The sequence below is a fragment of the Tursiops truncatus genome, chromosome 7, assembly GCF_011762595.2.
Source record: "Tursiops truncatus isolate mTurTru1 chromosome 7, mTurTru1.mat.Y, whole genome shotgun sequence".
NCBI lineage: Eukaryota > Metazoa > Chordata > Mammalia > Artiodactyla > Delphinidae > Tursiops > Tursiops truncatus.
The window spans coordinates 81,080,712-81,106,806 of NC_047040.1; the positions used below are offsets into that span (position 1 = coordinate 81,080,712).

At 43.5% G+C, this 26,095-nt stretch overlaps 1 protein-coding gene across 2 annotated transcripts in view; it reads right to left on the reverse strand.

Moving 5' to 3' along the window:
- The window catches only part of KIF5C (kinesin family member 5C), a 168,339-nt gene extending 146,256 nt beyond the window's left edge, over positions 1-22,083 (reverse strand). For both annotated transcript variants that reach the window (XR_012333124.1, XM_033860351.2), the window contains exon 1: positions 21,581-22,083. Coding sequence is in view for 1 of the 2 variants with exons in the window: in XM_033860351.2 (XP_033716242.1) it covers positions 21,581-21,706 (126 nt within the window). In the remaining variant the exon portion in view is untranslated. The remainder of the gene's footprint in view (positions 1-21,580) is intronic.
- Between the last annotated feature and the right edge of the window lie 4,012 nt (positions 22,084-26,095).

Here is a 26,095-nt window from a genome sequence, read left to right on the forward strand (position 1 = left end):
AGCTCAGCTCAGTTTTCATGCTCACATAAGTCACTCTCTGGGAGGGCTCCCCAAGAGTTCTCCTCTGGGGAACCTTAGCCGTTTTATTAGGAAAAAGCCAGGAAACCCCCCATGGGCTATAACCTCTAGAGGAAATGCTTGAGTTTTATCATCTCTGAACCCCCTGCGGGGTGTCACAGAGCCGTAGTGTGTACCACCTGTACAGACTAAACTAAACTGTTCCCCACAAAATTCGTATGTTGAAGCACTAATGTCCAATATGACTGTGTTTGGACCAGGGTCTTTAAGGAGGTAATTAAGGTTAAATGAGGTCATAAGGGTGGGACCCTAATCCAATAGGACTGGTGTCCATATAAGAAGAAGAGAGACAACAGAGATCTCTCTCTTTCCGTACACACACAGGGAAGAGGCCATGTGAGGACACAGTGAGAAGGTGTCACCTTCACCAGGAAGATAGATCCCCCCAGAACCAACTCTGCTGGCACCTTGATCTTGGACTTCCAGCCTCCAGACTGTGATAAAATAAATTTCTGTTGTTTAAACCACCCAGACTGTGGTATTATATGATGGCAGTGCAAGCAGACTATTATCACCTAGACTGAACTGGATTTGAACAGGCTATGTTTTCCTACCATCGGAATTCATGGTGACTTTAAGTAGCTATCTTGAAACATAAATGTTAAGAGAAAAAAGCAAGTCACAGAAAAATATACACAGTAGTAAATATTTTACACATAGAAGGCCAAGCAAAGGTAAATAATATATCATTTAGGGCTTTAAAAAGTGTTTGCCATAAAACCATAAAGAATATTATGGAGGTGATAAAAGCAAAATTCAGGAGAGTGGTTGCTTCTGGGATGAGGGGATAACAGCTAGGACCTAGGGAGAGTCACACATTGGTAACATGCTATTAAGTACACAGTGACCTCATGGGTGTTAACTTTATTCGAATGTCTCATAGTTCATTTTTGTTATTTTTATACATATTAAATATTTTACAATTGAACTTATAAAAGTAAGATGTTGGAATAATATAACACCCATCATTTAACAGTAATTATTCTGGAGAGGGGGAATAGGGGGCATTTCTACCTTACAAATTTTACTTCCCTGAATCTCTTCAATTGTCTTGAAATATTTATATTATATTTATATTTGGAATAAAAAGTCAAGAAAATTAAAAGAGGTAAAAAGGAACTACTGAACACTTGTAATTACTTTCATAGTTTCTTTAATCTTCCCTCCCCCACTTCCATTTTCCCGAATAATATGCTAGGATGAACAACTGATCATCTTTAAGAAAAATGCCTTGGTTGATCTCAAGTAATTCTGATCCCCAGACCATATGGCTCATATTGACTTATTAAATATGGTACACACACACTTACTTGAAAGGTAAGCTTCAGCTAGAATTAACCCATACTCTTTTGAAATGAAAATAATAGCTATGGGATTATAATAATAATTCAATCCCTCTGTAGGCTGGTTATTAGGAAAATGCCAGGAAACAGACATCCAAGGAAGGAAGTCTCATTTCTTTTTCTTTCAAGCCAATTTAGGTAAATTACAGACATTTCCCTTTCAGAGCTGAGGACTATCGACAGAACTTTAAGTATGGCTCATTTATATTAATGTCTTCAATTTACAATTTCCTGGACGCTTCTTTCTTTATGATGCTAGTTTTCAGTTCGTATTAAAATAATTTTGTAAGACTAGTTAAGTCGCAAGTCAAGAGAAGAGTGTTTTGTGTGTGGCTTCTACGTTTTAGAAGAAGAGGAAATCATTTGAAAGCAAATCATTTTCTGTACTTAATGAATCTCTAATTTCTTTCCTTTTTGGCTCTGCCAACTGAATAGAACGTAAAGGAGTTTGGATATTCAATACAAAACAACTTTTTCCTTTGGAAAATGGAACCACTTTGCAAAATTTACCCCAACTTTAAAGGCGTTTCATGCTCAATAAACCTTGAGTACTATTCAATCACTTATCAGTCTCATTGCCATTACTTGTGTGTGTGTGCGTCTGTCTGTCTGTCTCTCTCTCTTACTAGACAGAGTTGGTTGCCGGTGGGATGAATGGATCGTGCACCCTAAGGAATGCCTGTTCTCAGTTTGGCCCAATTATGGTGAATTCCGCAAAAGAAACATATGGGCATGTTTAGTCCTCAGGTAGGACTGATGAAGAGAGGCATAATGAAACAAAAAATAATCATAACAATGAGCACTAACACCACAAGAAATACTTTTTCAGTTAGTCATTCATACATCCCATTGTGTATTACACACTCATTATGAATCATATGCTGAGAGTATGAAAATAAGTCAAACAATGTATATCAATCATACCTCAATAAAACTGTTTTAAAAAAAAAGAAAGAAAGAAAATCAATCATAGAAACCCTAACCTGGAGAGGAGCTCGCATCTAAGTGGGGTAATTCCAAGAAGAGAGAGACTAAGGACAAGAGAAATACCTCCTGTGAGTTTCTAGTGTGAGAAAGAAGTTCAGGAGGACAGAAGGATGGCAATGGACTCCACGAGATGGGAACCTCATCAACAAAGGCCTGAAAGAGTGAAAGCCCAGACTGAGTTTGGCATACAGCGTACGGTTAGGTTTGAGAAAGGTTGAAGGGAACATATTGTGGAGGGTTTTGCTGAATAGCAGGAACAAGTTGAGGAGTTCACATTTATTTTAGTAAGCAAAGGAGAGTCCTTAAATGTTTTGAGCAGAGAATTGACATATTCTGGATGGAACTTCAGAAAGATTTTAGCAACAATATTCAAGAGACTAGAGAAAGTGAAGAGCAAGCAGGGGATTGTTTTCCAAGACTATCACAATCCAAGAAAGAAGGAATCAAGGTCCTCAAGACCCATTCATGACTAAAAACAAAACAAAACAAACTAGGAATAGGTGGTACTTCCTTACCTTGATTATGGACATCTACTAAAAACCTACATCAAACATTGCTTTAAGATCAAGACCGAGACAAGGAGTCCTGCTTTTATTGTTTCTTATTTCAGACTGTCCAGGAGGTCCTATCCAATTCAGTAAGACAAGAAAAAAGAACTTAAAAGTACATGTTTGGGAAAGAAAGAAAAAAACTGACATTATTTGAAGATGACAAAAAATTATCTTCATGATATATCTTTTTAAATTTACTGACAATTTTTAAAAGAGAGTTTAGTAATATGGTTGAACACAGATGGACTTAGAAACCCAAGAAGCAGTCACAAATCTCTCCACTTTTAAGACACAGAAGAGAAGAGTGAACACATGTTTTTATAAGAAAAGCATCATAATTCTTTTCTCTGTGGACAGATCCATGTAGATTAATAGCAGACTGAAATATTCAGAAGTCTAGCTTACAAGGCTTCCTAACAAATATACCACACCCTTGAGAACAGTGGCATTGTATTCTATGGAATGCCCTAAACAGCCTTTCAGATGGAAATCACAGCAATAACAGAGAAGCTGATTCTGACCATCATATATAATTTGATATCAATGCAAAGACAAGAAAGAGAGAGAAAAAAAATCCTCCATTTTCAAGGGTAGCCCTAGTTTACAGCTACCTTCTCCTACAGCGGTCCCAAACTTATGCCTCAGCTCAGAAACACCAAGTTAAACAAAGCTAAGTGTGCTGATTTATGGCAGGACTGCTTGAGGGGGCTGGGGGGCTCGGATCTCCAAGAGGCAGAGAATGTGGGTAACTCTTCCTACATTTAATTGATATCAAACCCTTTTATCAGGGAATAACTCAAGGAACTAGTGACCTAGAGAAACTCGAATTTAGAAAATGCTGTGCACCCAAACATTCTCAATTCCTGGTATGAACCAAAATAGCAAAATCAACATAGCAAACAGTTTAAAGCAAGGACTCTGAGGCCAGTGTGCCTGGGTTTGAATCCCAGATCCACAACTTACTCTTGTGTGACCTTAGGCAAGTTACTTAACCTGTGTCCCAAATTTCTCATCTGTGGAAATGAGGAGATGGGTTAGGACAATAGTGGCTACCTCATAGAGTGGTACTGAGGATTAAAATAAATGGCTGAATAAACGTAAAGCATTTACGTGTTTGTTAAGTCAAGCAGATTTTGTGATACGCTGTCACTACTCTGTTAGAATTACAATATTTCGCAAGCAAGCAGGGAAGAGTATAACCTCACTGGTGTAAGAAGAAAATTACTGGTCATCAAACAGGTTCATAAAGGTCTCTGAGAAGAGCAGTAACACACAGATTGTCTGTAGTTCTGCTAATGAGACACTCTTATCAACTGATATTTATACTGAACACTAGAGTTGTGTTTGGGGTGGGGTGCGGCAAATAGGAAATAAAAAAACAGGCTATTCTTAACTTTTAAAAGATTCAGGAGTTTTCTCTAAATATGGTTCTCCCAAGCATTCAAGTTGAAGGCACTTTCTCTCTGACCTCCCACACTCACTTTCCAGAGTAAGCGCCAGCTACTGAAATGCAATTTAGTGCTGAAGAAATTCTGCCAGAATTAAGCCACTTTAGAGGGTTGTTTTCTATCATCTCTTCCCTTAAAATAAGCAATATCAACAGACATCAACAGACATGAAACTACTGTTGTACAATGAGAAGCCTTTGACATATACAATATCCCAAATTAGACCATTCTTACCAACAATGCAAAAATCTTCCAGGAAATGTCTAGATCATCAGAAAAACATTATGTTAAATGTGGCTTAAGTTATGTATACTTTGCTGTGTGTCAATTCCTTGAAATGTGGTGATCCACACATGAAAAAAAACCTTCATCCCCTAACTATTGGGGTTAAACAAGATATATTAATCCTTTTAGATGACAGATCAAGGGACCGTAACTGTTGAACTTCGTCTGGGATAGATGAGAACACGCATGTTTTGCATTGTACACCAGGCATAAAGCTGTGAAGAGCAAACTTCAACAGTACCCGCCTTCGTGGGAACCTGAAAAGGTTGTTTGAGGCCAAGGGGTACATGATTTAAGGAGAAATGTTTTGTGGGTGTATTCCTGAGCCAGCTACAGGCTAGAGTAGAGTTACCTGTCAACCAAACCAAGTTTCAATTCCTCTAGCCCCCTTTCAAGACTCTCTACATCTCATTCCTTCCTGTTTATTCTAATCTGACCACCTTGCTGCTCCTCTGTCCTCAAGCCTCTTGAATGTGGCTTGCAGGCTTCCTCCAGTCCTTGAACACACAGTGATCACATTGAATACCTTTCCTCCCCTGTAAAAATTCTTACCTCATCCTTCCTTTTCTCTTTATCTCCTTCTGTGTTCTTTGAGCTTTATACCATGAGTATGCCTTAATTTATCACTTTTATAAAACCTAAAATTTCATCAGAGTAATAGGTAAAAATTTCACAAATGAAATAAGTTTCTTAAATAAGTGGTATTTGAAACGATAATCAAGGCACCCCAAAAAAGTGACTAAACCTATTCAATAGAGAGCAATATTTTGTATTCAAAGTCAATTTTGTAAGAAAAGAAATGTGTCCTGTCTTCTCTAGTAAGATCAGAGAATAGAGACACCCAGGAAGGGGGCCCACAGCACTCTTTTCCTCTCATTTTCAGGCTGGCCCGAGTTCCTATTCATCTTGCTTTTCTTTTTGTTTACCTTACCTGGGTTCTTGTGTCCCAGCGCTGGGTTTGCCAGTGATGCCCACAGGACGATGAGCCTGGTTGGTGGGCTACCCCAGAACTAAAGAGCAATGCTGGTGCCTGGATGTATAGAACCACTAAAGCATGAAGTCATGCGTTTTGCATGATGTCACCATACCTCCTGGAAGGATGGACTCCTACAAGGTGCCCCAGGTCATCCAGCAAGATGTATCCCTACGTGAGCTGCTGTTAGGTTAGAGAAGGTCTGAAGTTCATCCAATGCCACAGCATGAATAATTATATCTGTGAGCATGTGAGAAGGGCCTTGAGTTAAACATAAGTGTAGATCACCACCTCCGAGCAACTCCTCTGATGAATGTTGGGAGGTGGACCAACACTTCCAAGTCCTTCCTTCGTCTTGAAAGCCCAGGAGGCTCCCCATTCATCAGCCTGACCCCAGAAGTGCCCGATGTCAACAACATTCCAAAGTAAAACAGATCACTGAATAGTTATACTTTTAGTTTAAAATTCATATAAAATCAGAGGAAATGCCTGGAACAAAACCCAAGACACATGAATCCCAGACCACTGCTCTATAAATTACCCTCTCAAATGATTATCTCCTTTGCCTTAAAAATTAATTCCCTGCCAGATGGGATACTCACATATCCCCAGAGGCCATAGGGATGGGTAGACCCCTACAGAAAGCAACAGGATAATACTGAATAGGATCAATTTAAATATTCACAGCATTGGGTCCAGTAAATCAACTTCTGGAGAACGTATCGTCTAGAAATAATTCAGCAAAAGAAAACAGCTCCGTGCATGCATATGCTCACTAAAGCATCACCCACAGCAAGGGGGGACGAGAGCTGAACGAGCAAACTGTGATCTATCAGCCCAAAGCACACTTAAGTCATCAGTGAAAATTATACCCATGAAGATATTATACAACATGGAAAATCATTTATGGAGTAGGATTTGGTTTTTTCAAAAAAGGCAGAATTGTATATCTATGGTATACATTTATTTTCCAAGATGTTAAGTGTCAACCGAGAGAGGAGAAAGGAGGATACAAAAGAATTAACGTGGATGATGTAAGGTGGTAAGTTTATGGCTGATTTTGCCGTGGCTGTTCTTTCATGTTACCATCATGTGAATGAGCCTTTCTGCCATTTACAAAGGAGGAAAAATCAATTCTGTGCCAACCCACACACACAGGGACCTAAGTAGGGGTGGAAAAGTTTCCAGCTCCTTCTCCAAAAAGCTGTGTGGCCTTCACCTGCAAGGTGACCTCTCCCCCAGATGCCAGGACAAAGAAGAGGCACCTGTGAGCGACAAAGGCGGCGTTGCCTAGGTTTCCCACAGCAGCGCAGCCTCCCCCTGACGTCCTCCTAATGGGAGCTTTTGTTCCGCTGCGGGGAGGGACCTCATTAGAAGGTGCCTGCGCTGAAGGGGAATGTATTTTCAGGACAAGAGGTCTCATCATTCCCAGCATTAGCGACAGAATGGAGACAAGGTAAGCAGCAAATTTGCCATCACCCTGGCGCTCCTTGCCTGGAAATTAAAATCCGCCGGCTGGGGAGGTCGACCCAGCACCCAGCGGAGGGTAGGGCGAGGCCCGCCGCCCCCGGGGCGGCTGCGGCTGGAGCCTGGCGGCAGGACGGCATTTCCAAGACGAGGCCCCCGTCACCTTTTGGTGTTCTCAATGTCACCCACGCAAAGGCATCACAAATCCGCATCACAAACCCGCTGCAAATGGCTGGTACTTAATTACAGGATGCGGGGTGGAGCACAATCCTGGCGGCGGAGCGGGGGGGGCTGGGGGGTGGGGGTGGGGCGGGGGTAGAGGAGAGTGACGCCCAGCTACAGCACACATCCCTTATCAGGTCTTTTTCTCAACCATATTTAAAACAGAAATCTCTAAAGCGGCTATGCAGAACTGCAAAGTAACTGAGGATAAAGAAGCAAATTTTACATTTGCAGAGCAGATTCCTACCCCAGCTTCGAGGTAAGGATCAAACGGTCCCCCTGCCTGAGGTTTCCCAGAACACCACTGGATGTGCTTTCTCTCTCTTCTTAACTCCATCAAGGTTGTGCTTCCTCTTCTCTTCGGACACTCATAGCACACTACTTTTTTTTTTTCACTTGCTTCCGCCCATTGAGTTAATTATATACACGGTTACTGATGGCAGGGATCTTGTCTTACTTATCACAGGAAGTCCACAGTGCCTAGCACTGACCTTAGCATACAATAAGCCCTCAATATGCCAAACTGGAACCAAAATTAATAAATGCAAAAACAATCAGAATGCTAGCATCTAAATGTTACAGCAGCACTGTCATATATAAATATATTGCCAATAGAAATATAATGCCAGGACTTCCCTGGCGGTCCAGTGGTTAAGACTCCTCGCTTCCAATGCAGGGGGCGGGGTTCGATCCCTCCTCAGGGAACTAGGATCCCACATGCCGCATGCCACCACCAAAGAATAAGAAGAGAAAAAAGGTATATATATATATATGTATATATGTATGTATATACACAATGTCAGACAAAAATGCAAGCCACACATGTAACTTTAAATTTTCTAGTAGTCACATTTTAAAAAGTGTAAAGAAAAGGGGGGAATTTATTTCATCAATGTTATTTAACCCGATACATCCAAAATGTTATCATTTCAACATGAAATGAATACCAAAAGAATTAATGAATAAATTAATATTTTTACATTCCTTTTTTCTTTTTGGTACAGAGCCTTTGAAAGCCAGTTTACATTTACATCTCCTACACACCCCAGTTTGGACAACCACACTGCAAGTGCTTCATAGTCACATGAGGCTGGTGGCTACCATTTCGGACAGCATAGTATTACAGTGAAGTTCCAAAAGGTCCACAGTGCAGAAAAACACCTCTTTATAGAGGGAAACATTTTTCATAGTAATAAAGAACTCATTTAAAGTTTTACATTAACTTATTTGCTAGCTCTTTATATTTGTTTTCAATAGAACGAAGGAAGTAAGTATTAGATAGGTGTATATTTTCCCCTTTACAAACTTGTTTAGATAAATGTCTAGATCAGAAAATATTGTTTAAAATACATCCTCCACAGGGAACTATATTCAATATCCTGTGATAAAACATAATGGAAAAGAATATAAACGAGAATGTCTATATATGTATAACTGAATCACTTTGCTGTACAGCAGAGATTAACACAACATTGTAAATCAACTATACTTCAAAAAAAAAAAATTCTCAAGCCAGTCTTTTCCAAGAGGCATATTCATTAAGGCAAATTTAACAACACACATGAGCAAGCGTTACTCTAGGATACAGTACTTCAGGTGGGGGTTTTTTCCCACTTGTTTGAGCAGATAATTAGTGGGTTGTGTTGTTTAGTAATTATTACTGAAGAGCTAAACACTTCTCTTCTAAAGTCTACTTTCACAAATATTAGATAAAAAAACTATTAGTAGTTTGAAGACGGTTTCGATGCTATCGTGATGACATTAGTACCAGGGGCCCTGGAATGCCAGAAGCCTCCCCTAACAGTCAGCCGCCTTCTCCCCCTGGGCGGACGAGTTTGCTCTACACAGGAACAGGGATACAGCAGGTGTCCAAGCACCACCTGGGTAGGGCACTAGCACCCATTATCCCAATATCAAAATTGGCCAAGGCTTGGGCAAGGAGGCTTGTGTGGTCTTCCTGTTTTCTTCACCTCACCACCCCACCGTCCCACAGCCCAGCCTGTTCTGAACCTTAAGACCAGCCCACAGGGGCCCGAATCTGTGGGCCCAGACGAACTTATCCACTCAGCAGTAGATGATGCTGAGATGGAAAAACAGCCAGCCCCCGGGAGCCAGCCCAGGAAGCCAGACCCAGCAGGGGTCAGCTTACCACAGAGGCCAGATAGAGGAAGGAACTGACCGCCTCCCAAGGGACCCTGTCCACCAGTAACCAGGACCAATAGAGGTTTGGACACTGACCAATCAGATTGGCATTTGCTCCTCTCTATGGAGCAAGAGGTGCCATGAAAGAGGAGCAGAAGTCCGTTCCCCCAAGGCTACCCCAAGTTCCTGATGTCAGACGGAGCCGTTGTCTACCCAGGTTCCCAGATGAACATCAGTAATCTCTGTGGAGTGAGGGACCCGATCATTCATTCAGTAAAAAACTATGATATAACCTCCTCAGAGAACTGAAGCAGGCTGTTCTTCGTTTCCCCTTGAGAACAAATGAGACCTGGGAGTGGGGAGACGGCTCTGTGAGAGAGCCTGGGAAGAGTCCCGGAGATTTGCTAGCCCGGAATTGTGTGACCAAGCTCTTCAAACAAAATGCTCCTAAAATAACATTACTGATCAGCAGCTCTCACGACCATACTCTGCAGTCAAAGAAGTTAAAGCATCGATCATGTGGGATTTGGTGTTTATTTGCACTTTTTCTCTAACCTCAACTCCCTTCCAAGGTTTCTTTTTGCATGAGAAAATGCATAAAAAGAGAACTACAAACCTTTTTCCTTAAAGTATTGTGTTACACTGAATTCTCTTCTCACCTGCTCACCTGCATGTTTTCCCTTCAGCTCTGTGGATTTCTTTTCCAGTATTCAATTCACATCAAGGATGAGTATGCACTGACTGAAAAGATAATAAATACTAACACACCAAGACACACCTAAAAGAACTGCTCTAAACGTAGTTGGTACCGATTTTATAAGGGTGGGTACTGGGCTTAGAAGACAAATGAGTGACGTGTCCTGCTTTGCTGACGTTTACGCAAGCCAACTAAAGCAAGGGGAGATGCAGCAGTGAGGGAAGCTATAAAGCATGTTGCTCTTTAAATAGCTTTTGTGGGTGATTCTGCAATGCTGGCATTGGTTTATTAAAAAGGATAACTAGGACATTACTACTGTTAAGGGAGATGGCGCTGGACATCTCGATTAGCCCTGATTGCTCTGTGTGTGTTTCTACTGCCACACATGACTCTATAGCAAAAGCCTCCCTCCGTCTTGTTTCAAGGTTGGTACGTATGAGCATTTCTTTTCCTCCACACTTGTAATCAATAGTACCTAGTATTCTGATCTGAGCAAACCAGCTGTAGAAGAAACTTATAAGGCAATGGGAGGAATTTGTCTGGGTATTTGACATTAAGGAATTGTGCACATGTTAGCTGTGATCATGTTATTATGGTTTTAAGAGTCCTGATCTTGTAGAGGTATCTATTAAAGTTTAGGGATAGAGTAATGTGAGACATCAGATTTCACTTTAAAATAATTGAGTGATTTGGGGAGATAAGGTTAGGAGTGTATAGAAAAAATAAGATTAGCCCATTTGTTGATGATAGCTAAAACTGGTTGATAGATTCATGGGGGTATATTTTGATATTCTTTCCACTTTGGTGTATGCTTGAAATTTTATATAAGTTTTTTTTAAGAGTACCTAGTAATCAAAGGAAAAGAAAAAAAAAAAAAGCTCTTTCTAGGGCTTTTTTGGGAGGGCTATTATATCCCTTCTCATCTTACCATTGCCTGGAAGATATCACAGGCCATTCACTGTTAGCTCCAAGAAGAAAGGACACATCCATCCTAGTTTTCTTTAAGACTACAATCTTGACCTCTATCTCTCGCTGTCTCAAGGGACAAATTTCGCTTTTGATCACCTCCAAGGAACAACATCCTTTAGGATACTGAAACTGACAAGAGACAGCCAACAAAATCCTATGGTTTACATTAAAAATCTGAAGACACTGCCGTGTTCTGGATCTATGGGTTAACAGTGCATGACGAAGCACACGCTCTTGGTAAGAATTTAATTTAGCTGAGGTATGAAGGGATGTCTTATGAGACAAACTGGCACCAACCCCATGGAGTCTGCCATGGGGCAAAGAAGTGAGAATATAAAACAGAAGACAATTCACCATCTCTAAATTGCTCCTCCTCAAAAACTGTGGATACCTTAAAATCATCTATATCCTTTTACCCATCAATCCCAATTCTAGGAACGTATTCTAACAAAAAATTGGGCAAGAGCACAAAGAGATGCATACACCGATGTTTATCACACCTTTGTTTATAACTGAAAAATAAAACAGAAGAAAAACAAATGTCCATCAGTAGAAAATGGTTAAAGTACTGATCAGACACATATGGAATTACATACAACCTTTAAAAATGCTGATGTCCGAGGTATACCGTTAAGTAAAATGCTGGGTTTCAAAACAAATTTTATAAAATCATATCTTCACTTTAAAACAAAGTATGTTTCCTATAGAATAGAAAAGAGCTGGAATAAACAATAAGATGTTAACAATGATGCTTTCTGGTTCATAAAATTAACAGTGATTTTAACCTTCTCCTTCATGTTTTTCTGCACGGTCTGAGGTCTTTTCAGTGAGCATATATCAGGACGCCTGAAAAAGCTATTTCTTTTAAGACAACAACAATAAAACCATGAAGATATCCAAGGCAGGAAAGAAGTTACCAGAGCTAGACAGAGGTCAAAGGTAAAAATCCAAGCAAAGAACCCCAGGCTTGGACATCTGACAGCCCAGGAGGGTCGGCATTCTTTCACTTCTTTCAAATGACATCTTGTACCGAGCAACTACTCTATTCCAGCTACTAGTCCAGGACTTGCAGATGGAAACGAATGGCACACACTTCCTGCCCTCCAAGAGGTTTAGTCTAATTGGGGGAAAGGACACTTATACCCAAATAAATGAAATGCAGTAGTGGGGGAGGTCTGACAGGAGTCCTGTGTGGTACGAGGGGTGCAGGGAAGAAGCATCTAACCTGGCCAGGGTGGCGGGGGGGAGGGGGAGAGGAGCTGGTCACAAAAGTGTTCAGAAAACGCACCATGGGATGAGATTCTAAAGGCGAGTGGATGTTGCCATGCAGGTACACTTTGAGGACGGTCATCCCAGGCATGTGGGATGTGGGCAGCTGTGGCGGCGAAGGGCAGACATTGAGAAGCCTAATATTTTAGGGGAACAGAAGCCCAGATGTAACATGGGGTCGGGGGTGAGGTTAGGAAGGTAGGTAGGGCTGGGGGATGGAGGTCTCGAATGCCCCCACTGAAGCATCTGGGTTCCAAATGAACAAGACTCTCTCCCCTTTTTTTTGGCCGTGCCACGTGGCATGCAGGATCTTAGTTCCCCAACCAGGGACTGAACCCTGCAGTGGAAGCGTGGAGTCTTAACCGCTGGACCACCAGGGAAGTCCCAAGACTCTCTCCTTGATCGAACTTTAGTCAGGCTCCGCTGAGCCCTCTTCTCAACTGGGCCTTGACCTTGGACTTCCATGTCTGTCCCTGCAGAGTCCAATTTGAGCACGGCTCCTGCTAAGGCAGTTTAGAGAGAATCCCCGCCACCGTCAATATCTAATCACCCTCGATACTGCAATACGTGTATCTTAAAACGTTGATATCTGGCCTGCCTGCAGCAAGAATCCTATTAGGTCAGTTCAGCAAGAATCCCCCTTACCTTTCATGTCCCCTCTTAGTGACTGTCCATCCACCTATCCCCCCACCAACCTGCTCCACTTGTACTTGAGCCTGATTTCTCTTCCCTATTGCAGTACTATAGACCCCCTACTACAACAGTCTTCCTTACTATCTTTACAAGTGTGAGAATAATTTTTTCTTTAACACAACCTGAAGGTACCAGGGCACCTGTGAAGGGTCTAAGGCTTTCCCCAGATTAGTCAGCCTGACAGGTGTGCAGAGAAATAACCATTGTGGGTCTTACAACAGTGTACATTTTCTGAACCAGGCACCGTACTTGGCAATCTACACACATTAGCTCATGTAACTGTCACAAGGTGGAGAGTGTTATTATCCCCATTTCACAGGCCGGGAAACTGAAACAGCATGGTGTAGCAATTTGTTCAAGTTCTTAAAGCTAAGAAGTCGCAGAGCTGGGAAATGATGGTCCTGGGCTGTCTGCCTCACGTCCAATTTTGGTGCTGGGGACAGTAAGATGAATCTAAAACTCTATTTTCTCGCAAGTTCTGCAATATTTGCAAATAACCACAAACTCAACATCTCTCTTCCTACTAAAAGGAACTTGGTTGATGTGCAGGAAATGGGTTAAGGGAGGAGCTTTCTCAGCCACAAAAATAGGACTCTATGGAAAACCTGAGAGAAATCAAGTGAAATTGGATCTGTCAGGGAGCTTTTTTTTTTTTTTAACTCAAGAGAAACCATTAGGGAGGATGTAGTTTTGTTTTTGCTTGTGTAACAAGTAGACACGGGTGAGAAACCTGAGGCCGGTACTAAAGAGAACCCAAAGGTGGGGGAGGTTTCGTATTCTGAAGGGAGGAGAAAAGCCAAGGATGCAAAACACTGTCATTAAACAGGGGCGTTAGGCCAGAGGAGCACAGGTGGAGGCAGAGGGAAATCCCCAGTGATGCCCAAGTTATTTAAGGAAATGCAGAAATTGGCATTTAGGGAGACTTGATTCCAGGCAGGGAAAAGGGGAAGACAGAACTGTCAATCAAGATACACTTACTAAGCAACAAGAAAATGACAGAAAAGGGGACAAAGACGTAAAAAAAAAACAGCTCCTGCTTCTCAGAAGCTCGCAATTTACATGAGGAGGATATACACAGGCATGCGTGTGCACACACCTATGTGTGATCATTGCAGATAATAGGAACAGCTGATATAGTCTATGAGTAAATGGAACCTGAGCTCTGCCTTCCAATGGTTAGGAATTCCACAGGTAAGAGGAAAAGAGTGGCTATTCCAAGCAGGAGAATGGGGTGAACCAGTTCCTAGGAAATGGGGATGCAAGAAGGGCTTTCAGGGGCTAGCCAGGGTTAAGGGCAGTAATTTTGGGGGGCAAGGCTAATTCTGAAAATGAGGAAAATTAAAAGGGGAATAGGAAATGTGGGAGATAATTAGCATTTATTGAGCATTTTCTCTGTGCTAGACCCTGTTTTGACCACTTCATTTCATCCCAACGACCCTGTGAGATAAGTAATTATCTCCACCCTAAATATGACCACACTGAGGCCCAGGAAAGCTAAGCAACTTGAAAAATGCTCCACAGAGAGCTAGTGAATCCACACTCGGTTCTGTCTGACTCTCCCCGCTGCCTCTACCAACCCCCCAGTCATTTACATAGCATCGACTGTGTGCTCACCACCAACATGAGTGGCCTCCAGTGACACATGCCAGGTTATAGCTACTCTCCTGTGTTCACTCATTCCAGGGTTTCAGAGGGTCGGTTTACAGGAAATCACTAAGTCATCTAAACATGTGACATCTCATGTAAACATCTCTGAAGTTAGGGCACAAGAGAGTGAAGGGCTGGTATATCTTGACACTACTAAACACTACTGTTCGTATTCACTAGACACAGTGACTGAATACATTCTTTAAAAGTCTGGCTTAAAATGTTACCGCTTTTAGGTGGGAACACAAAATGGTACAACCACTTTGGAAAACTGGCAATTTCTTAGAGTTAAACATATAGTTACAATATGATTTATTGTAGTAATCCCACTCCTGGGTGTTTACCCAAGAGAAATAAAAAATTTATACTCACACTAGAACCTATATTCAAAGCTTCATAACAGCTTTTTTCAGAATCATGCCAGATTGGAAACAACACAAATGTCCTTCAACAGGTGAATGGATAAACAAACTGTGACAAACTTGTATAAAGGAATACCACTAAGCAATAAAAAGGAATGAACTATTGATACATGCACCAACAACCACCTAAACCTCAAAGGACCCAAGCTCAAAAAGATACTTAAATTTATGATTCCTTTTTTTTTTTTTTTTTTGCGGTACGCGGGCCTCTCACTGTTGTGGCCTCTCCCGTTGCGGAGCACAGGGACGCGCAGGCTCAGCGGCCATGGCTCACGGGCCCAGCCGCTCCGCGGCATGTGGGATCTTCCTGGACCAGGGCACGAACCCGTGTCCCCTGCATCGGCAGGCGGACTCCCAACCACTGCGCCACCAGGGAAGCCCTATGATTCCATTTTTATATATACAATTTGGAAAAGGCAAAAATTATACAAAGGAAGAACAGATAAATTGTTGCCAGGGGTTAAGAGAGGGGAGAAGGTTTGATTACGGGTGGGGCGGGGCATGAGGACTTTTTTCTTTTTTGGAGTGATGAAATTTCTTTGTATCTTTTTTTTTTGCTTTGTATCTTGAGTATGGTATGTGGAGGCAGAATAATGGCTCAAAAGATGTCCACACTAATCCCTGGAAGCTGTGAATATGTGAAAGTTACAGGATAAAAGGAACTTTGCAGATGGAATTAAGATTGCTAATCAGCTGCCCTTATATCAGGGAGATTATCCCCGATTATCTGACTGGGCTCACTGTAACCAAGTGGGCCCTGAAAAAGTGAAAGAGGGAGGCAGAGGAGTCAGTGAGAGAGACAAGCCATGGAAGAAGAGGCAGGAGAAATTTGAAGTATGAGAGGGAATCAACCCACTGCTGGCTCCTAAGGTAGAGGAAGGGGGCCATGTGGCCAGGACCTGCGAGTGGCCTCTAGAAGCTAAGAACAGCCCAGACTGACAGCCAGCAAGGGGATGGGGACCTCAGTCCTACAACCACAAGGAACTGAATTCTGCCAACAACCTGAATGAGCAAAGAAATGAATTTTCTCCCAGACCCTCCAGAAAAGAACATGGCCCTGCCAACACCTTGCTCTTGACCTTGTGAGACTCTAAACAGAGAAACCAGCTGACTTGATGGACTTCTGATTGTTGACTGAAAAAAAAAAGCACAACCTAAAAGCTGAGAAATATGTTTTATTTAGGACATTTACTGAGGACTATAGCCCGGGATGGCAGCCTCTCAGATAGCTCTGAGGGACTGTTCCAAAGAGGTAAAGGAGGAGTGGGATATACAGGAGTTTTTGCAGGGGAAAAAAACAAAACAAAACAAAACAATGTAGTGGAACATCAAAACATTACTGCTAATCACAACAAACAGACATCTCAAGTTAATGATTTTAGTGCGTTTCTATGTATGGGAAGATGAAAGAGACTGGGCTAAGGAAAACATTCCTGCGATATGCATCTTAACTATCTAGGGTCAGTATTCTGTTTTTCTATGTCCTGAATTCCCCTCAGGGTGCACCATCAATGGCAGGCGACATCCTTTGTCCACACGACCTATGGAAGCTGTGTGATAATAAACTTGTATCATTTTAAGCCTTTAAATTTGTTGTAATTTGTTACAGCAGCAACAGGAAACTAATACAGCATAGCTACACAACTCTGTATTTTTCACACCCCTACAATAGAACTATATACCAAAAAAAGTGACTTTACTCTGTATAAATTTTAAAAGAAAATACTCTTGCTTTAAAAGACCATTGCTATGGACAAAAAGAAAAGTTCTAGCCATATTTCTTCACATCTTCAGCCTATAATCTCCACAAAGATAACTCAGGCTTGGAATTTGGTCTCTGTCCTGGCTCCTGCCTTCCCTGCCCATCCACTGCCCAGAACTAATCTAAGCTCCTACAGCCTGAGGCCACTTTCCACCCGAAGGCCAGCTCAGGGTTTATAGATAATATTTTGCTTTGGCTTTCCAACAAGTCAGAACTTACATTGTCCCAGGGAAAGCACCCATGGTTAACAACACCTGCTTTCCCAGGATTGCAAACAAGAGGAAAGCCCAAAACTGAAGGGTATGAGTCCATTTCAAAGAAACTCACTGAGACCTCTCTGAAACAGAGTTCCAACAATACAGATGCATCAAAACCAATAGGCAGAGCTCAAAGTAATGGATGACTCACACGGAATTTTAGCAGCTAATGGAGGAGTATTCTGAGAAATGCTGTAAATCCAATATTTTTCTCTGAAGAATTATGGAGTCCCTAGCCCCGCCCTCCACTTCTAGCTCACCACGAGTATCATTAGTGCTTCTAATTTTTAACAAAGCTGGATATGGTTCTTTCCCAATTTTCTTATAACATTTAAGTGTATTATATGCTCTCTTACCAGTCCTGCTCCAATGAATAGCACATCTCTTTAAACTTCTTTTTTAACTACCCCCAACAGCCTACAGTCAATTAAAAGTCCATGAAATCAGTTAAATACATCAGAGTTAAGATTTCTATACTCAACAAAGAGATGAATAAATATTTATTAAGTGCCTTCTATGGGCGAGGCCCTGGGAAGTACACAGAAGCAAAACATGGATGGGCCTTGTCTCTACACATGCCTTACAATGTCATTAAACATATGATCAAAATTAAAAATAATCTAAGGCAAAAAAATCAGGAGATCATATACAGAATAAATGCTACAAGAGTTCATAGTGGGAAGAGACTGTGGCTGGAGCAGTCAGGGAAAGAAAGCTCTGCACAGGATGGGGGCGGGGGTGGAGGGCGGGGTGGAGCAAGAATGGTAGAGATAATCCCTCCAAGACAGGACATTTCTTAAAAAAGAAAAATCTAGGAACTCCACCTGCAAAATCTCCCGCTTAGCATACATCTCCATAAGAAATGAACAAGACATTAAAGGAAATAAAATCACCCCAGTTTCAAAAACAAATACAATGTCTGGAATTCTGAATTTGGACTCACAGATAACTGCACAGAAATTCATTCTTCACTCATCTCTCTTGGGAGTGAAGGTGACATTTCTGGATGGCTCTGGGCTTCTTTGGTCATCCCCACAATCTCTGTCCCTGCAAGCAAGGAAGGGAATGCCCCCCCTAAGGCAGTTTCCACCTGCAACTGAGCCATGTGGGATGGTTCCTACTGAATTGACTTGGGGAGCCATTCTATTTGGTGTACAAAGTCAGATACAGGCTGCCAGAACTGTCACTTCCTTTAGTTACACATTATTAATCAGGAATGGGAAGGGTCCTAGCACATGCCAACAGAAGTCCCAGCACCCTTCAGCATCTGGCAGTCTTCTGTTCTGTACCGCACTCACTGAAAGATGTGTAAAACTGTGTTCATAGCAGCTCCATCCATAAGAGCCCCAAAGTGGAAACTATCCAAACAGTTACGACCAGTTACTAGATAACTAAATTGTGGTACATTCATATGAGATACTACAGAACAATGAGGATGAACAAACTGCAGCTACACACCACAACATGGATGAATCTGACGAGAGTAATGTTGAGCGCAAGAACTCACACACAGAAGTGAACATACTGTATGGTTTTATGTAGATAAAGCTTAAAAAAAAAACTAAACTAAACTAACCTATGGCATTAGAAGTCAGAATAGTAGTTACCCTGAGGCAGAGGGAGTCAGTGACTGGGAGGGATGCTAGGGAGAATTCTGCAGTCCTGAAAATGTCTGTTTCTTAGTCTAAGAGGTGGTTACAAGGGAGCGTTTATAAAAAAAAAAATCATCAAGCTGTACACTTATGAAAACACTTTTCTATATGAATGCTTTATTTCAAAGAAAAATTTACCTTAAAGAAAACTGAAAACTCTCTGTTGTATTAAAGGATTATAGTAAGGGACTTCCCTGGTGGCGCAGTGGTTAAGCATCCGCCTGCCAATGCAGGGAACACGGGTTCGAACCCTGGTCTGGGAAGATCCCACATGCCGCGGAGCAACTAAGCCCGTGCGCCACAACTACTAGAGCCTGTGCTCCGCAACACGAGAAGCCACCGCAATGAGAAGCCTGCGCACCGCCACGAAGAGTAGCCCCCGCTCGCCACAACCAGAGAAGGCCTGTGTGCAGCAACGAAGACCCAATGCAGCCAAAGATAAATAAATAAATAAAAATTTTAAAGAAAGGATTATAGTAAGATGATCATAAATGTTAATTTACAGTTGAAGAGCTACATGTGTATTCACATCTACAATCTTTTGTTTAATATACTTCTTTTATATGGTGACTTTGTTTTTACTTTATTCACTCAATAACATGAATATGTAGATGGAATTAAATATATACTCATAGTAGTGTCAAAATGAAAGAAGAATAACTGTAAGATTAAGGATCTCTGCCTTGCACACAGATCAAAGGGATGATTTCTTATTACTCCACTTCATTAGTCCTGGTATATCACCCTTAGAAGATGGAGGAAGAGGAGGAAGAGGAAGACGGAAAAGGAGAAGAAGGAGGAAAAGGGGAAGAAACAACTTCAGCTTTTCTTTAAAACCTCTGAAAAACTAGGGTCATCAGACCATGTTCTAGGGCTGCACAATTACTTGTTAAAACATTGTTACAAGAAAAGGGGCAGGGACTAGATGTCCCCAGTAACTCCCACTCTATCTAAACCATAGTGTGGCTCAGGAAGTAGCAAGTCAGACTATAGGCTGACCCTAGCTTAGAGGTGTATGCCAACACCTCTGCCCCATCTGCCCCATGTACTGGCCATAGATATGTCACTATCCCATGTCTGCCATTAAGTATAGAATCTTCCTCATCAATAATTGTAGCATACATCTTTTCTTCAATTTAACACTAAGCAGACAGAAAACCCCTCTTTCCTGCCCTCTTAGGTCAGCTCTCAGGGTGAACTACCATCCCCATAGCATTTGGAGGTCATGGTTTTCTGATGGCTGTGAAAACTGGGAGGAGAGAAGAGGGCATCGAGAGGAGCTACCTTCCTAAGGGAGGTACAAGATGAAGCCCCGAGGCCAGAGCCTTGCCTCTGTTCCCCTTGCGCGGAGAGCGCCTGTCTTCCGGTTCAGCCAGCATCTGCCAGTGCTCAGGTCCCTAACCAGGGACTGCGGCACAACCTTGGCGAAGATGCTGGGACTGCTTGGGCCGGCAAATGTCGGCCTCTGGTGCCTAAGAAGGGCCGGGCTGACTCGGGCAGAGACCCTAAGTAAATTGTCACTTGTCAATCACTTGACCTAAATACACCAGCCACTGGGTGAAATAGGAGGGAGGGGGTTAGTCGGAGCATGCTCAGTAAACGGGATGACATCACTTAATCAATGCTGAGGCCGGGAAGGCTGCATCAGCAGCCTCGAGCAGGCTGCCAGGAACGTGTCAGCAGGGATCGGGAGGCTCCCATTAACTCGGTCCCTCCCCACGCGACTCGCATACAAAGAGGGCACCATCAGCTACACACGCTGGGGACAGCGGAGGGGGAAGGGCGGTGGAGCTGGGGGAGGCTGGCTTATTTCATTTGACATATTCTTTTGAGAACTAAAACCCAATGGTATTCCCTCCCCCCCACCAGCAGCCCCGCTGCAGAAAGAGCCAAGTCTGCGGAGGTGAGGGAAGGGGGGAGGGGTAACGTGGGAAGGGAGACCAAGAGGGAGGGGACCCCAGCCACACAAAGTAACTTCTTTGGGCACAGAGGCTATTTGGTTGCGCTCCGGACCCCCAGCCCCACAGACGTGGGCGCACAGCCTCCTCTCCACCCAGCGTGAAGCACACCCGAGGATCTGCGGACACCAAGTGGGGGTCGCCCTATTGCGGAAGGGTCAGAACCGAGGCCCAAGCCAGGGCACCCTGGGTTGAGAGGAAGCAGGAGACACCAAGGCCACCAGTGTTCCCCCATCCCCCGCCTTCCGCGTGCAGAGCAAGGAGGAACGCCGCGGGGAGCCAATTCTGCACAGCTGTGGGAGCTCCGCGCCGAGGCTAGGATTTTTCCAGTACCTTGTTTCTTTCACCAAGCTCGTGAGAAGAGGCAAAGTGTTCGATAAATTGAACCAATGACTGGAATCATTTGTGGGTTACACGTGGGCTTGAGGGTAACCTGAACACACTACCCACGCGGTGTGGCCAGGGCGGGGAACAATGGGCCCACTCGGGCCCGCACCCCAATAACAATGGCGGCGCCGAACACTTCCTCGCCCCCCACCCCGACCCCCGCCGCCTGGGGCCCGCCCCATGGTCCCCAGTCGACCCTCCACCGGCCCAGGGGCGAACTACGGGGGGGGAGGGGATTTCTCGTCGAGTCTACCCTAGAGGGCAGCCCCGAGGGGATGTCCGAAGGGGTAGCCCGAGCATCTCTGCCAGATCTGGGGCGTCAGGGCTGCGGCGCGAAGCAGCAGGGGAGGCCAGACTTCCCAGCCACTTACCCCGATCACCACGGTCTCATCGCCTTTAAATTTGGGGATGAATTTGTCCCCGCGGAGGATCTCAGCTTCGTTGAGCGGCCGGAACCGGCACATCACTTTGATGCTGCATTCGGCTGGATCCGCCATCTCTGCCGGCGGCAGAGGGAAGGGGCGCGGGGATGGGCGGGGGGACGGGGTTCCGCACAACTAGGGAGGTGGTCGAGAACCGCACCGCCCGCAACGAGGCCGCCTCCCGCAGCCTCCGACGAAGCTTCTCAGCAGGTCATCGCGAACTCGGCGGGCTGGGCAGCTCTGGCCGCTCCGAGACCTGGTAGGTGGGCAGTCTATCAACCTTTGGCCCGTCCAGCTGCACACCTGCCTTCCCTGGCCCTGCCCTGGCCCTGCGCTGCGTCCCGGGACCACCTGCCCAGGACCACGCGGCGGGCGGACGAGGCGATGCGCAGGGAGCAAGCCTCGCCCGGCTCAGACCTCCCGGGCTCCAGCGAGCTCAGCCATCCTGCATCAGCACCAGCGCGCTCCGGCGCCTCCCCGCCCCGCCCCTTCGCCCCGCCCTCCCTCGGTCCGCCCCGGGACGGTGACGTCACTGCGGAGATCCGCCCCGCCCTCGCCCAGGCTCCACGAGCGAAGCGTCCTGGGACTTGTAGTCGTTGTACCTGCGGGTGGAAGGACAAGGATGCTTGGAGCTGGCTTTCAGAGACAACGCTGGTGCCCCGGGTGACACCTCCGAGAGCCTGCAGGTCTTGGCTGGCTGCCCAAGTCAATAACAGGATGGATGTCACATCCAATATTCCCGGTTAAAATCTCTATAAATAACCAGGTCTATATCATCTCTTTACATCGTTTCATGATCCCAAAGGAAAATCCCCTCTTAAGACAGTGTCCAACCAGTTATGAAGCATTTTCTCTGTGCTCAACAGTTTTTAAGCGTCGTGAGGAAATCGGAGGGAGGGGGGCAATGAGATTTGCATGAATATTTGAAGTCAGTAACTCCTGAAAATGCCTGTACATAGAGAGCAGTTCATACATATTTTGGGTCAGGGACTCCTTTAATACCTGATGAAAGTTAGGGACCTCTTCCATAACAAAAACAAAGACAAATAAACCTGTACACACCCACAGATTTTTCATGCTATTTGAGAGGGACTGGAGACAGCTGAAGCCTGTCTGTGACTCCCAGGTTAAGAGCCTCTTAATTACTACTAATTATTGTACAGTTTACAGAACCTCTGCCTAATGCCTACTTATAACCCCGTAGAATGAACAGAATGTATACAGGATCAAGTCCAAAGTACTTTGCAAAATATATCCAGGTCCCATGATCAGATTCTGTCTACTTATTAGCCTCATCTCTTGCCACTTCTTGTCTTGATGTTTACACTCTGACAAACACCAAACTACTTGCGGCTTCCTCCGTTTAAATTCACCTCTTGCTCTTCTTGCTTCTGGTATTTTGTTTAAGCGTTTACTCTCCCAGAGTCAAGCATTCATGCCTATTAGTAAGTACGTATATTAGGGCTCTTACCGTGGAAAGTGATAGGAATCCACCTGGAGCCACTGAGTTAAAGGAGGGAGGGTGGGAGGGAGACTCAAGAGGGAGGGCATGTGGGGATATATGTATGCATATGGCTGATTCACTTTGTTGTACAACAGAAACTAACACAGTATTGTGAAGCAATTATACTCCAATAAAGATGAATTAAAAACATAAATAAACAAACAGAAAAAAAGAAGAAGACAGATTGATCTGGCTTATTAAAGGAATGATGAAAAACCAAGCCAGGGAACAGGCAGACTACCAAGGCTCTCTCTCTACCACTGGTCCCTGTTCTCTCTTTTTATTGGCCTTACTCTCCCTCTAGATCATCCCTTCAACATGTCAAGAAACCCAGCTGCCAACAGCCCCTGCATTCATTCTTCAATTTCTGCCATTAGATAAGGATAGATGTTTGTTCAGAGATTTGGTTTGAAAACCCCTAGGGCAAGTCTGTGATTGGCCTGGGCTTCGGTTGGTGTCTACCTCTAGACAACTCGATCAGAGTCAAGGACGTTGTGAGATCCTGCAGGAATCTCACGGTCGGAAGCTACACGAAAGAAGAGGGACATCAGTCCCAGAAGAAGAGCGTTCTGCAGGGCTGGCAGAACAATTAGATGTCCACTCTCCCTTTCCAGTGCTATCTTTTCCTCTAAGACTCAGCTCAGCCCTCCCTCCTTAGGAAGGGAGCCCTAAGTGAGCCCTCCCTCCTTAGGAAGCCTTCCCTGACTCACTAAACACTGACAGAGAGTAGGTGGTCCTCCTTGTTGTCTCATTACCTCCTGTGTCCACCTCTGTCACTGCAAGTCCACGGGCAATGATATCTGCCTCATCTTTATGTCTCTAGCATTTAGCACATAATAAACATGGCAAGCACATAATAGCACATAATAATAGCACATAATAAACCATAATAGCACATAATAAACCATGGCAAGGTATGTAATTTCCTTAAGACTCAGTTTCCTCATCTCTATCATTGAAGTAATGATACCATCTCATAGAGTTTTTGAGGGAATTAGAAGAAATAATACTTTTAAAGCACCTAGCATGCTGCGGGTCACATGTATGATATAAACCTTTGAAAGTCAGATATGATGATGATGATGAAGTTATGAACAAATGAGTGTAAAACAAGTAATTTACTCAGTTAATTTTAGGAACACATCTGTTGATTAAATGCAGGTGTACCTGGGAATAGAGGTTCTCCACCTAGCTGAGAAGACACAGCTACTGAAATAAACTTTTGTCAGCTATTGTGAGCAGTACCAATTTTATTTTCTGTCCTCGGATACAGTGATAGTAGGTTTTAAAAGGCCCAAATGCTACATGTTCATCTATTTTCACCTTAGTAGTTCTCTGGCTCAGACACCCACAAGCTTCAGTTGTCAACTTCACAATATACTGGAGAGGGCAGTCCAATCCCCAGTTTCCCTGAGCCCACCATAGGATGCCTAGAAGCTCACACACACTGGTTTGTCTGAAAAGGTCAGAACATGGATAACCTGGAGTGGTAAGAGAGAACTGACTGTGTGTCCCTGGGTTCACTCTTCATTTATTCATCCACCTATCCATCCATCAACTACTGATTGAACAAATGACATTTGCTGCCACTATATACATTTAGGTTTATTAAGTGAACTCAAGGGGACTATGGTCCCCCACTTGAGGGGAAATTGCAAAATAAGTCATCACCCTCAGGCAACTTAGAAACAAGTCAGTACTGAGGTACAATGCTCAGTGGTGCTGAGAAGGCTTAATCAAGGAGACGGACTAGCTAGGATTTAAAAAAATTAAAAAGAAACACCAAAGCACAGAAACAAAAGAGAAAGTAGATAAACTGAACAATATCAAAATGATAAACTTTTATGCATCAAACAATACTATCCACAGAGTGAAAAGGCAACTCACAGGATGGGAGAAAATATTTTCAAATCATATATCTGATAAGAGATTGATATCCAGAATATATAAAGAACTACAAATCAACAATATTTTAAAATATGATTTAAAAATGGGCAAAGGACCTGAAAAGAACTTTCTTTGAAAAAGATGCACAAATGGCCAATAAGCACATGAAAAGATGCTCAACATCACTCATCATTAGGGAAATGAAAATCAAAATCACAATGAGAGGGGACTTCCCTGGTGGCGCAATGGTTAAGAATCCGCCTGCCAATGCAGGGGACACGGGTTCGAGCCCTGGTCCGGGAAGATCCCACATGCTGCGGAGCAACTAAGCCCGTGCGCCACAACTACTGAGCCTGCACTCTAGAGCCCGCAAGCCACAACTACTGAGCCCATGCACTACAACTACTGAAGCCCGCGCACCTAGAACCCGTGCTCCGCCATGAGAGAAGCCACCACAATGAGAAGCCTGTGCATCGCAGCGAAGAGTAGCCCCCGCTCGCTGAAACTAGAGAAAGCCCGCGCGCAGCAACGAAAACCCAACACTGCCAAAAATAAATAAATAATAAAATTAATTAATTAAAAAAAATCACAATGAGATACCACGTCATACCCATTAGGAAGGATTTTATCAAAAAAAGAAAATAAGTGTTCAGGAAGATATGGAAAAATTGAAACTATTGTACACTGTTGATTGGAATGTAAAATGGTGTGGCTGCCATGGAAAACAATATGGCCATCCCTCAAAAAGTTAGAAATAGATTACCATATGATCCAGCAATTCCATTTCTGGGTATATACTTCAAACAATTGAAATCAGAGGCTCAAACACATATGTGTATACCCATGTTCATAGCAGCATTATTCTCAATAGCTGAAACGTGGAAGCAACCCAAGTGTCCAAGTCATCTATGGGGAATGCGTAAACAAAATGTGGTATATACGTACAATGAAATATTATTCAGCTTTAAAAAGGAAGGAAATTTAGACACGAGCTACAACATGTATGAACCTTGGGGACATTAAGTGAGATAAGCGAATCACAAGAGGACAAATACAGTATCAATTCCATCTAT